The following is a 14,523-nucleotide window of genomic DNA, read 5'->3' on the forward strand; positions in this document are numbered from 1 at the left end:
TCATTTATGTCAGTATAACATAACTTGTTGTTGTTGCTTTCAGAGTTTGACGACTATTTTCTGAAGCTTAATCTTACGCATGTGCAGAAAGATCCGTGGTTCATGGAGTACTGGGAATCCATATTTGACTGCAGCATGAAAGGGCATGCCAACAGAACCAGGTGTACTCGTAAGTTAATATTATTATATGTACACTTTTGAAGTAGATTAGAACGTTTACAGACTGGTAGGCATATTACTAAAATAAGAAATATATATTTTTTCGTCCTTGAAAGACTTTACCCAGTAGGTAATGAAAACTAACATGACACTTTTATTTTGTTTGCCATACCTGCCTTTTTTAAATGTCAAGAAGGATGCGTTAGTTATGGCCGTACCGTTTTACCTGGAGAGTTTTGATTTTGTAGATACGTTTAGTCCATTTTAGACATTTATACTGATATCTAAACAAATAATTGTATTATGATATAATGTCTTGCTTACGGATTAAAAGCAAGTATCTGAGTTTAAGGTATATTAGACAGGTAAAGAGGTATGTTGTCACACTTGAACTTTGCATTACATTGTGCTACAAAGGAGAACTTCGCATTGCATTTTGCTACAAAGGAATTGATGAATAGTGATTTTAATCCAAAATATAAAACTAAGATATTTAGATACTAAATATTTAAAATAATTTTGTTTGCAAGTGAAACAAAAATTCTCATTAAACTTACCTTCGTTCTTCGTAAGCAAGTAAGATAAAAAAAATCACAGGCCGAAGATCTGGTCAAAATACAGAGTACATATACAAAGAGAATATTAGAATCCATGTATTTCCTTAACAGTCAATTAAAACATGTTCAATGGTTTTTTTTATTTATTTATTATATTACTGATAATATTTTACAACACATAAATGTTAACACCAATGACGTCAAATTTAATGTACTATTGATTTGATAATTTTTGCGACACTTCCATGACAACTGACATACTCGCGGCGTTGTTTGGGAATTGAGTACGTACAGTGTATTTATAACTTGCTCTGTTTGTGAATATCTGTGAAACAAAAACAATTCTGAATATTAAATTTACAGTAAGTATAATCAGTTTACGGAATTTTATATTTAGGCCATGAAGACATTGCCGCTTTCAACAGGGAACACTACGAGCAAGAGGGTCTTGTACAATTTGTTATAGACTCTGTGTATGCATTAGCACACGCTGTACACACTCTCCTAGAAAAACGGTGTCCCGACAGACTATCGACGTGTCTACACAGGGGTTATCTGAGCGGTGAAGATGTCCTCCGTTATATCAGAAATGTCTCCTTTACAGGTACGTTGAAACGTGACGTCATTTAAGCACTTACACTTCAGAATAATGATTTATACACTTTAACAGGTATGCCGCTATCAAATACTGCGTAATTAGTTCACTACATATCACTAACTGAAGCAGATTTGTTTTCTCAGATTCAGTCATTTTAAGGTTTAGCGCTATGCTTTCCGCTGCGTGTGACGATACAGTTAGAAGTCTCTATGATTTGCAGTTTTGTAAGCTCGATGAGACTGAAACTTCTCTTCTGGCTAGATTCGTCGAGTCCTTAATGGTGTTTCCTTAGTTGCTATACTTTCAGCAAGGGCATTTAATAGTAATACATGCGTTTATTGTTTTCTATGTCTTCTGTTATATGTATTTTGACATACATATCGTGCCTTATGTTACCATTTCATGTGTAAGTGTTAATAACAAAATTTCACCTGGGTGGCAGGGACACATTTGATTTATACTGTCCCGTAACCTGAAATATGTTTGGGACTGAGTGAGAATTTGCGCACAGTTTATCAGTCTAAACTCCCCATTGATTTTTTCCACTGACCTGTTTAAGGCGGTGCCTTACTGTGTTATTTCTTTGCGTTGTCTTTGCTGTGCAGTTGTTTTACCTTATCTATGTATTTTACACTGCTGTAAAGTTTCGTTTCAGGGAGGCGGTGTTCAGAAAATGTTATTCCTATGGGCTATTTTTGTTTTGCTTCTTCTATTAAATTACTATGAAAAAGGCCAGAATCGTTTTACTAGAAGAGTTTTAAAACTTCCTACATACATATGTGGAAAAATGAAAGCAAGCAATTACCCAGTTGAAGCTATTAACAGGTGTTTTCCAAGGCGGTAATTACTTGTCTTCGTTTTTTTCTTTGATGTCTAATTTATTACTTTCTCTATATTTCTATCGTGTAGACATATACACTGATGTAGTGTTTTGTGTTTTGAGAGACTGTGTTTTTGGAAGGTGGTTATTCATATTGGTCTTTTGTATTATTACTTATCTTATAGCAAGTACAACTAATTGAACTTCAGTGCGTGATATATTTAATTTTAATGGAATGCTATTTCTCGATAGAAACTATAGCGGAAACTAGTTTCTTGTTACATTTAGCTACGCACTTGAAGAACACTAACACAACTACTAGTTAGGCCGAAATAATTTGGTTCCAGTAACCCTTTTTACGCCGAACGTATTTCGTTACGATTAAGATAAGAGCTTTGGAGCAAGCTGTACTGGAAAAGATTGAAGTAGAAAAGAATCAATGAACGAGAACATCAAAATTCAAAGTGCCAATGCAATTTAGATTACATCTTAAAACTTAAAATCATAATCACATCCTACTTACGCGCCCTATCTTTTCGTTATGTTACTTTAACCACTTTATTATATAAATGATTTCTGTTGTTTTCATTTAAAAAGCACAATGGTTGACATCAGTTCTTATGCAAGCCAAACATTTCTCATTTCTAGACACATCAGACCAATTGTAATGAAAGCATAACAATATAATAAATCATAACGGAATTTCAGAAAACTGAATTTCCCTGAATGAATATAAAAGTATTATTGGATCAAAACATTAAAAAGCTTGTGCAGTTGTATTACTTATTACTTCATTGTTAGTATGCAATGGGGAAATAAACCGAAGTAATAATGCCCGTGGCATTGATAAAATGTCGACAGTGATTTCCTTTATAGAAGTAAAATCTGTATTTGAAAATCTGTAATCCTGGATGCAATATAAAATGTCACTTCTTATATATCGTCAATAATCCTGTGTGCTAGTACAGCTAAAACAAACGCTTGTTTGTATGCGTTATGCCAGAATAATTTTTCAAAAGTAATTAAGGCATACTGACAGTAAAATCACTTAAAGTAAGAAGTTGTTCATGTATAATACTTCAAGCTGAAAAATATTAACAGTATATTTAGTCCAAACTTTATATTTATTGAATGGCTACTGATATGTTATTTCAAAGGCCGTCCCCATATCCTAACTGTTGCTCGTTGTATGTAATTTGACATTTGAAAGTTAATTAAAGTATTTTTATTTGTGAGTGACTATGAATAAAAATAAATGAAAAATTAGTAACGAACGACAAAAAATGTCATTTAAATTTTAATATATTAATCTTCGCACTCTGGTAGGACGCCTTATAAGGAATCTTTCTTCATATAATTACTTTTGTTTCCAGGCCAGTTTGATAAAAAGTGAGCAGGAACGTTAATACTCGTGCATTGTCATACTGATCTGTTTAGATTCTTGACTATCACGATTAAATTGAATCTTAATGTTTCAAAATATCACAGAAAATAATAGAAACCTTGAAACTCAAGCCCCTTTCCGTTTAAATCAAACTAATATGATTATTATTACATTTTATGTTTCAACTGTTGTTATATATCGCCTTGTAATAATTAAAAGAGAAGCCAAAATAAACCCCGACAGGTCATCATAATGAAACGCTTTCGATATTGAATGTCTAATATGATCACAGTTAATGTGTATGGTTCAACGTTCAGTGATAAATGATGTTTCAAATGATTGTACGCTCTGACACCAAAAGATACTGAAAGCAAATGTGTTTTATATTAAGGTAACCTCAAGGGATTAATAAACAGATCTTACGAGATGAGTACAGCTATCGTAAAGTTCAAACGATCAAATGAAATCCCTTTAAGCGAAAACCAAAACCCATATTAACGTTTTAATAAAGGTAAAATTCAGACATAGGTGATGATTTGAATATATTAAAATGTTTTATTTTTAAAACGGCCTATACTTGAGAATCTTTGATACTTTGGTAATTTTACTATGAACGGATGTTCGTTTAATCGAAGGCAACATAACAAAATTTCTCTAAGCAGGGAATACCGTACAAAATTAGGTAAAGCTTTTAGGTATCGGATGTAACAAAAGCTGTGCGTTCTTTAAAAGTATTGAGCACAGCCAAACAACATTTAGCAGACTCGGTTTGATTAAGTCCTTTCCTAAGAGGTAATGAAATGTGCAACATCTCTCATGCCCGCTAGCACAGACTTAAGCAGGTTTCTGTTATAGTCCTCCATGATCGCAAGGACCAGAAATTGCTGAAAAAATGATGATGAATAAGAAATGTTCTACATTCTTAAGTGACCTGTATCAGTTTGCAGTTTTAGCCTCTTTGATTTGTTGTATTTAATCAAACAACTTTTCCAAATTTGTATACTTTCTTGTAGCTTTAAGCGAATTAAAGTTTGTAAATGCTATATACCAGCTTAATATGAATACAGGTATTGGGGGTGATATTGTTCAGTTTGACAAGAAAGGAGATGGTCTTGGCAACTATGATATCTTCCAGTATCAACAGATGTATGACGGAACCTACGATTATGTTGCTATTGGAGAATGGACAGACAGGTTTGATTTTTATGTTCGTATTTTGGGTATGGACAGACTAGTTTGATATTTGTATGCAACTACGGACGTAGAAAACAATGTTGAATAAATTGTTTGTTTTCCAAAAATTGTTAAACGTCTTATTATGATATGCCTATAACATTCTCGTCAAATTATGCAAAGGATAATACGTCCATGTATGGGAATGATAGCCTTTAATCTGTCTTTAAAACAGAAATTTGTAATACTCAACCAAACCTTATATACATTAAGTTATTTTACGAAAAATCCTTTATCTTTTACAAGTACGTAGTTTTTCAAAATATAATCTTTCAGTGATAAGCTTTCACTAACTTTGTTGCAACAGAAATCCAAAACATGTGTTGAGATGATGATACAGTAATTTTACCTTTTTCATTACAGGCTAATAATATTCAATGATACAATGAAATTTCGAAAGGGTTCTGATAGGCCTCCAAGATCTGTCTGTAGTGAAGAATGTCCATTTGGATACATCAAGAATAATACTGTAGAAAGCGACACATGTTGTTGGGTCTGTATTCGTTGCAGAGAACATCAGATGTTAAAGAATGAATTTACTTGCCAGGATTGCCCGGATGGATACACACCAAATATTAATTTAACCTCATGTATTCCACTTCCTGTTATGCATCTGACGTGGGACTCACTTTGGGTTTTACTTCCGGTGTCAGTTTCAACGCTTGGAATATTTGCTTCCGGATACGTGTTATACGTTTTCATCAAATATAATAATACACCTCTTATAATGGCGTCAGGAAGGGAGCTATGCTATGTCCTACTCTGTGGTATACTGTTATCTTACGGAACAACTTTTATTCTCCTTGCAAAGCCAACGATCATAATTTGCACAATAAAGAGGTTTATTCTCGGTATATCTTTATGCTTGATATACGCATCCGTTCTAATCAAGACCAATCGTATTTATCGCATTTTCAATAGAGGAGTAAAGGCAATGGTTAAGAGACCAAGTTACACTAGTCCGAAATCTCAAATCTTTATTTGTCTTTGTTTAGTATCTGTACAAATCGTTGGAGGTCTTACGTGGATTGGATTTGAGAAACCACAGACTATGTACGAGAAACATTATACAGACTTTCTCATTTTGACTTGTAAAGCTAGTCAAATAGCTATACTCCTTTCACTAGTCTACAATATGTTGCTCATAATTTTGTGTACAGTATTTGGATTTATGACGAGGAAAATTCCACAGAACTTCAACGAGGCAAAATATATTGCCTTTACCATGTACAGTACTTGTATCGTTTGGCTGGCATTCATTCCTATCTATTTTGGTGCAAATCATGACTTCAAGGTAGGTTATACATTTCCGGCGTCCGTAATATACACAACCAAAGTATATTTTCGTTTTTAATTAGACAAGGAATAATATCATCTGAATATTTAATCTCTGAGGTAATCGAAATCATAAATAATAATTAATACCAATTGTTAATAATACATGATTTTCGTTGTGTTGGAACTATGACGACGTTTATTTTCGGGTTAGTTTAATTAATCATTCGGAGTGGTTAAGGTCGCTGACTTCAAAATACTTGCTTCTTACCGATCGAGCCTTACTCGGGGGGTAGAATTTTGCATGTGAGGAAGCCATCCAGCTAGCTTACGGAAGGTTGGTTGTTCTACCCCGGTACCCGCCTGTGATGAAATAATGCCCGGAGAGGCATCTGGGATCTTACTCCACCATGCAAAACTGGAAAGTCGTCGTATGACCTATAATTGTTTCGATGTGACATTAAACCGAATAAAAACAAAACAATCAAAAATTAATCATTTATACCTTCAAATCTTATAGCCCTTTTCATCTACAGTTGCAAACATTAGACTAAGGTTGAAAGTTTGAACATACCTTTCAATTAGTAGTATAAATATTTATCTTATCCTTATATCTTATACATAAAAGATGGCGGCGATAAAAATATAAATGTTTGTATGAATCCTGTATTAGGTGTGTTGCATAAATACTTCCATTTCATGTCATTTTTATTTTTACAGATCGAGATCACATCTCTTTGCATGTGTGTAAGCATAAGTGCGACTGTTGCTCTAGTGTGCTTATTCGGACCTAAAGTGTATATTGTTATATTTCAACCACATAAAAACGTACGGCAAGGGGCCGTCCCTTCTTTACAATCAGCTAGTAGAAGCTTTCCAAAACCTTTCATTCCAAACGTTAACAATCAAACAGCAATATGTTCAAAACCAACATATGCGTCATACGAAAGCAACAATGGACATGTAAGAGGTGTTACAAAAGTTGTAAATTGTGTTCATACTACTACAAGTACGATCGAACAAATGAATGACGTATTTTCAGACAGTTTAGAAGAGGATGAAGACGAATTCTGTGATGAAAGTTCTTTTATTCCTAAACCAACTGAGGATAAGGCAACGTCTACATCTGAACAATGAGTAAATTTTAATAACATCGCTTTCATCTCTCCTTGGCTCTTGTAAACTTTTTCTTGAGTTATGTTTGATAATGTGAAAATATATTGTCTATTTGTTCTGCATCCCTTTGTATGGCCCATCTTCCTTTTTAACCAGGTTTTCATAGAAAACCGGTTATTAGATTGGGATATGTCATTGGACCGGCGGGCGGGCGTCAAACGTGGTTTGAGCACAATAACTTCAGTTTGGAACAAGCTATAGACACCAAACATGGCCTGTAGATAGATGATAAGGCGACAAATGTTGGGTATTGCATTTGGGTTTATTTGGGTTAAAGTCAAGGTCACTGTTGCTAAAAAATAGAAAAAAAAGGTTTCCGCTCAGTAACTTTAGTTTGCATTGATGTACTGAAATTAAATTTGGCCTATAGGTAGCTTATAGACAATCCAAAGTTGGGATTTTATATTGGGTCATTTGAGTCAAGTTCAAGGTCAGGAAAACTTATTAAATCTTCACACTTAGAAAAGTCCATGGTGGGGCAGTGGTCTAGAGCGTTGGGCCGAAAGCTACCTTTTAGTAAGTGGGACGGAAGGGCGTCGGTTCAAATCCTACTGAGATCTAAAAAATTTTGTTTTCTTTTTTTCTTTTTTTGTGATAAAACAAAAGTCATTTTAAAGCCATTTGGTCAAGGTCAAGGTCACAGTAACTAAACTCTCTAGATTTTTTTCTCAATGTGATCATCAAAATGTCGTATTTTTCTATTACTGAAATACTGTTGAAAACCCAAAACAAACAAAAAAAGGTGGTTTCCGCTTTATAATTTTAGTTTGGACATACTTACTGCCACCGAAATTTGTATACAGCAAGCTTATCTGAAAAATTAGCTTTGAATAATATTTGAAGTCACCGTTACTAAAAATAGAAAAATGGCTCCGACCCAATGTCTTTAGTTTGGATATACTTATTGCCAGTATATTTGGTGTGTTGATAGCTTTTATCAAACACTAAAGATTGAGAATATATTTGAGGTCACTTGGATCAAGGTCAAGGTAACTAAAACTAGAAAAATGAGGTTATATTTGAAATAAAAATAAAAATTTTGTGCGTGGTGTGGAATAGAAGGGTGTCGGTTCAAATCTCACTGAGATCCATTCTTTTTTCTTTTTTCGTTTTATTTTTACAAAAAGGTCATTTTAATGCCATTGGGTAACTAAAAATAGAAAACTATCGTTATAGTTATAATAAAAAGTAGATTTTTTTCAGTTTGATCATCAATAAGCTGGTTTCGAGTTTATAACTTTATAAATAAGAACTGGCTTTGGATTGTATTTTTAGTCAATGTTACTAAAAATAGAAAACTGGTTTATGCTCAATATCTTTAGTTTGGGTGCACCTATTGTCAGCAAACATTTTGTTTAGGTAGCTTGTATCAAAGAATCATGTTATATAGGAATATGACACATGTACTTTTCTTATACCTGTACATATGAATGACATGATTGGATGCAGTCAGATATGTATAATAGAATATGACCATTTTTAAAGAACCTGTTGGCGTCATGCAAAGTTTGAATACCTCGTTTTCGTGGAAATTCCACGTTTCATGTTTCTCTGTTAAAAGACAAAAGTCGTCACAAGGATTTGTTATTAGTTACTGTGTTTTCGAAGTGCCATATGTTTTAATGCATTACTGTTTTTTCCACATAATGTTTACGCATCCCTCAAACTAAAAACAGGTGTTTATTTATAAAAATGTTCATGTAAGGTATTAAGAGTGTGTCTTATTTTCTGGAGAAAATGTATCGCAACTGCAACTAAGTTGATGGTAGGTCGCTTTGTGATCTATGGTCTAATATGATGTACTTTCAGTTGAAGAATAATAAAATTTACAATTTTTTTTTATTTAAAGTAATCACTTTTACTTACTGTCTTTCAAAAGTAAAAGAATTTTGTGCATCTTATCTGCAAAATTCCAAATATACGCTATAATGTGTAATAATGACTTTCTTTTGACGTTCTTAAGATAAATTTTTAATTAATTTGGAGTACATTTTGTTTGTATAACTTATGCATAATAATGATATTATTGAAACTACAGATCTCATCGTCACTTAACAAAACCAGATGCGATTTGAATGAGTCATGTTTTGTAAAGCTTACCAGGTATTTTGTTACACGTTAAAACGTTCTTAAGCATGTTGTATTTTTGCATTTTGTTAATAAAGTTTTACTAGGAGTGCGAACTTATATTGCAAAGAGTTCTATAAAGACGTTTTTGATTATCGACTTAAATATCATACTTGAAAATGATTTAGCAAATATTTCACTTTATACAGGCTTATGTACATACAATACAATTTTTGATTATTGTACTTGTAATATTCTTGAAGGTATACATAAATGCCGAATTTTAACACTTGTTAATGTCTTGATGCAGAACAAACACATTTGAACTTTATTTCCCTCATTTAGAATTTTTGCCATTGTTATTTATTACTCTGCGAATAAGCAGTATATTAAGGAAGAAACTATGCTAGCTTATTAATACTTTTAATTATACATATTTTATTGACCAATGCTTATGCATGGTAACAAGATTACTCATAGAAGCATAGTCCTTTATATGGGACCTCTGTGACAATAATTTCAAAATATGTAACATTGTGACTTTCATTTTATAAAACATCTTATAGGATTGTAATTTATTTTCACAACGGGTGCGGAGGATTAACATTCGAAAATGGCCAAAAATATCCTAATATTTAAAAACTTGATAAATATTTACTTGCTTTTATTACGTTGGTGTCTTATCTAGTTTTTCAAGGAAAATCATGGTAAATCCACATAAATCGTTTCCTAAATGCCCAAGTTATAGGTATTTATGTACAGGAATCCCATAAGTAGGACTTTCAACCCTAAATTTGTTTAAAAGAAGCTATTTTTGCTTATAAAGAATTGTATAGTATTACCGAGACATATTTTGTGCCGTATGACACTCTTTAAACGAAGTCCAATTACTCAGGATGGCAAAGACGTGCGTCATGTGACAAAAAAAATAATCTTATTAGGTTAGAAATCAATGTCATAAAACAAGTTATTCAAAATATTGTCATTAGCTATTGAAATGTCACATTTCAAATAACATTCACAGTACTTTGATATATGTTTAATTACATTTTTCTCTTTTTCTGTTTTTTTTTTTCAGGTAAGACAAAGAGGTACATAATTGTCCTCATTCGTATTTTACTAGCAAAATTAAACAATTATTAAAGCATGTGTCTTATCCCAAGTCGAGTGACATCAACGTACATGAAATGGCTACAGGTAATATCATAAGTCTTTAATAACACCTTCAGTCAACCAGGAACAAGCTTATAGTTATCCTGAACACAATCTGGGGTTTTTCACATTTTTCTATTTTGTTTCTTTCTCTTCAAACAGAATGCTTAGAAAACATATGTGCAAATGAACTTCCAAATATTAAACTATCACAACTCAATAAGGTCGCTATTCTAAAAGGTCAACATCTTAAATATTTTGAAATGCACAATTTTCTAAGTATGAAATACAGTGACTCGATACATCAGTGATCTATAGTTTTTATAAGCTTACTAAGATGTCCGAAATTTACATTCTTTATTTTCATACAATTTACATAGCTACAGTTTTCAATATTCTATTTCTGTCCGAATTAATTCTATAAAGCGCATATTTCTTAAGCAGATCTCTTGATGTATAGTTAAACATATGTTAAAATATTTCACTAGAGAAGCCGTGCTCATATTAAATGCTTCAATAAATTGTAGATACATTATAGTTGTTTTTTTTTTCCAAATAAAACCAAAGTGTCGAAATATAGTCTTGTATGTCATTGTCTTCTCATCCTCGCATACCAAATGGCTATAATCAATAGATTATCTTCTCCACCACTCATGTTCTAGCTACCGGAGATATTAATAGCATATGTATGACATATCAAGTACAACAAAAAAGGCGTAAACATGAAACTGGAGAAGGGGAAGTTGTAGGTAATCTAGAATGTGTTATGCCCAAAAGGACCAACATTGCAATGCTACTGCTGACATATCGGGTTATTTTACTTATGTGACAAAAACATTTAGACATATGTTTACGTCTTGTTTTTGAAAGACGAAGTTTAATACAAATATTAAACGAAGTTCTGAAATGATTAATACATAACGTTGGACGGATGCACACAAAATAAACTTGTTAATAAAATTCTATTCCATTAGTTTTAGAAGTTTATAGCAAATTAATATACTGAACAGAAAAAGAAACTATCCAGATGTGTAACTGGGGTATTTTTAATAATAAACTTAAATTTATAAATTTGACTTGTTTTCTTCATACCACATTACGCTTGAAGAACTTCACGTGTTGAATTAAAAAAAAATCGATCAACCGTGAAGTCAGTAGTCCCACACTAGCCGTTTTGCACGAAATTCCTTTTTTCTTCAATTTAACACGTGAAGTTATTCAGGTGTAATATGGTATAAAAAAACCAGTAAAATTTATAACTTTAAGTTTTTTGTTAAAAATACCCCAGTGATACATCTCGATAGTTTCTTTTATGTTCAGTATAGTTGCTAAGATTTATTTACTATATGTCATCAATAGAATCAAAACGAGCACGGGTATAATTTTTTACAGGTGTGGGAAGTTCAACACCTAGCATTGCGAGAAATTAACACACTGTTCAAGATATTAAACAGTTTTCTTTCAGAATTACCGATATATTCTGTCCACGTATGCATCGTAGGACAACCAATTCGAAATAATACCTATCTATTTTTATATTCCATAACTATTTTGAAAAACAAATAGTATAAACGTTCTTACTGATAAGGCTTTTTATGCATAAAATCCCTAGATAAAATATTTTGCCATAACATTATTTGTATTCATTTTGATTGTCTGACATTTCCGTGTGTATCATAACAGCTTAATCAAGACATTACGTTCATTATAAACAGCAGTGCAGCTATTTGTCTCTAGGAGTTGTTTTTTTAAATATCAATATGCAAGTCCTTCTGCCGTTCGTAAGTTCGTACCTGAAAGGCTGAGAATATTTACGTTTAATATTTTCAGGTTCTAAGATATTTATATCGAGCCTGTACGAGTAATGAAATCGCGATAAACGAGTGCATATTTGTATATGCAAAGTTGACGATCTTTTTATTGCATAATTACAAATTGACACTTATAACTGATATAACTTTGATCTTTTAGCCAACTAAGTAAGGCTGAGAATATTTACGTTTAATATTTTCAGGTTCTAAGATATTTATATCGAGCCTGTACGAGTAATGAAATCGCGGTAAACGAGTGCATATTTGTATATGCAAAGTTGACGATCTTTTTATTGCATAATTACAAATTGACACTTATAACTGATATAACTTTGATCTTTTAGCCAACTAAGTAAGCTATTCTCATGTATCAAATTAAAATGAATAAAAATAATAAATGGTCGAAACGAAAAATACCCAATCGAATATGTTACAGTATTCGTGATATAACTTGTTTCAGAAACTTTGTTCCGTCACTATAATTAGAAACCATTTTCAGGTTGAAATTTAGTTTCGGTTAAAGTTATGATTATTCTATTAAATAACGGAAACGTGGTTAAGTTTTACTGAAGGTAGATACCAGCTATTAGACGCAGATTTGTGGCAGTACAGTAATTGTTTTGTTCACGTGGTTGGAACACAATATCAGTGGTCATTAAGCTATTGTATGCGCGGCCGTGCCATTTAAAATGTACGGAGTCGAGTAAAGCGCACATGTATATGTGTATATGATTGAATCTTTATAAAAATAAATTTTATTAATACACAAGATCAAAGGGCGTTCGTACATTCTGATGTAAACTTTTCACTGTTAAAAGCCTATATTGTTTTCTTAACAAACCGGACCATGCAGGTTATACAAGAACATACACTTCGAAGTACTACACAAGTTGTCAGAGTGCTTTTATGAATGTCGGTTTGAACTTGTGCCTGAAGTAATATTGCCTTTAATGTTTGATATCTTAGATGGTAGCATACAACTTAAGAGAAACTTGCTAAACAGTAACCATCTTTGTCCCGATCAAAGACGAAAGAAGATAACCGCATAGTTTTAACAAGTGTCAAAGTGTCGATATCAAATAGAAGAAACTGACATCAACCAAGAGTTAATATTATTTGTATTTTATTTATGTACTTAACAACAAATATTCTGAATATGTTTTCTGTTTGTACATTTCCTTACCTCTCATGAACGGACACGATCAAACCGAGTCTGCTTTTATTCTTTTTGGTTGCATTTTATGCTTCCAAGGGATCTTTTTACAGATTGAATTTTCTAAAAATACATTGTGTTGGCACTGATAGTCTTTTTTATTGGCAAATACTAAAACTCGAGATTTCTAAAGTTGCACAGAAGCAGGAACCAGTCAATAGATAGTATCCAACTTTACCACGGTTAATCTGGACGCAAACAGTTTGAGTTTTATACATTTTGAGGAATAAAAAGTAACTAGGATTGTAGTCGCAATATTGCCGGGCATGCGTTTGTGATACGTACAATTGATAATCTTGTCTGCTTGTTTGTTTCCATGTAAACAAGGTCACATCTAATACATCATTTGCATATAATGTTTCAAGTTGTATTTGAAAATAATTTAGGCTTTGGAAGTCATTTAAACACTATCATAATACAACTGCTCCTGTTTTAAATAGACACCATCCAGAACTACTTCAATGAAAAAATAAATATGCTGTGACGTTTCATCGTAAAAGGATTTTATTATATGAACGAACTTAAAATCAAATCTTCCCAGACAGCAAAAGTTTCAAGTGGACAGACAATAATAAATTAGCTTCAAGTTGATCAAAACATCCATCATGTACAAACTGATTTAAAGGAAACTAATATATGTGATTAATACAATATTTGCATACAGTGATCATGAACATTTAATAGCGTACGAAAATACACAACATAAAAAACAAACAATGTTTTTTCCGAATAACTTGATTTTCGTGAAATCATATTCTACTGTTTGTTGAAATGATTGTGGAAGTTCATTCTTGATGTCGAAAGAAAGTCTGTGAACAAACCTGATGTAACGCGACATGCTAGCTGAGCAATAAATAAGTACATGTACATAAAGTATGTAAAAATCGTAAAAAACACGAGGCTAAAATTATTCATTTCTTTCATTGGAATGAAAAGAACAAACATCCTGATCAACATCTTCGTATGAACAAATGCTATCATTTTGTGATTGACGTTCTATATTTTCAAGAAGATATTAAAGGAATATTGACATAATATAAATACCAGAACAAGATTGAGGTCTTTGCAATATTTTGAA

General features: G+C 32.3%; 1 protein-coding gene across 1 annotated transcript in view; it reads left to right on the plus strand.

The window, feature by feature from the left end:
• Window positions 1-10,994, plus strand: part of LOC123529486 (metabotropic glutamate receptor 8-like) — a 121,796-nt gene extending 110,802 nt beyond the window's left edge. Inside the window, exons 4-8 of the mRNA XM_045309834.2 lie at window positions 44-169; window positions 1,114-1,320; window positions 4,586-4,712; window positions 5,115-6,045; window positions 6,747-10,994. Of these exons, the coding sequence (XP_045165769.2) occupies window positions 44-169; window positions 1,114-1,320; window positions 4,586-4,712; window positions 5,115-6,045; window positions 6,747-7,163 (1,808 nt within the window). The 3' untranslated portion in view covers window positions 7,164-10,994. The remainder of the gene's footprint in view (window positions 1-43; window positions 170-1,113; window positions 1,321-4,585; window positions 4,713-5,114; window positions 6,046-6,746) is intronic.
• The last annotated feature ends 3,529 nt before the right edge of the window (window positions 10,995-14,523 follow it).

Source organism: Mercenaria mercenaria, chromosome 13 (genome assembly GCF_021730395.1).
Source record: "Mercenaria mercenaria strain notata chromosome 13, MADL_Memer_1, whole genome shotgun sequence".
NCBI lineage: Eukaryota > Metazoa > Mollusca > Bivalvia > Venerida > Veneridae > Mercenaria > Mercenaria mercenaria.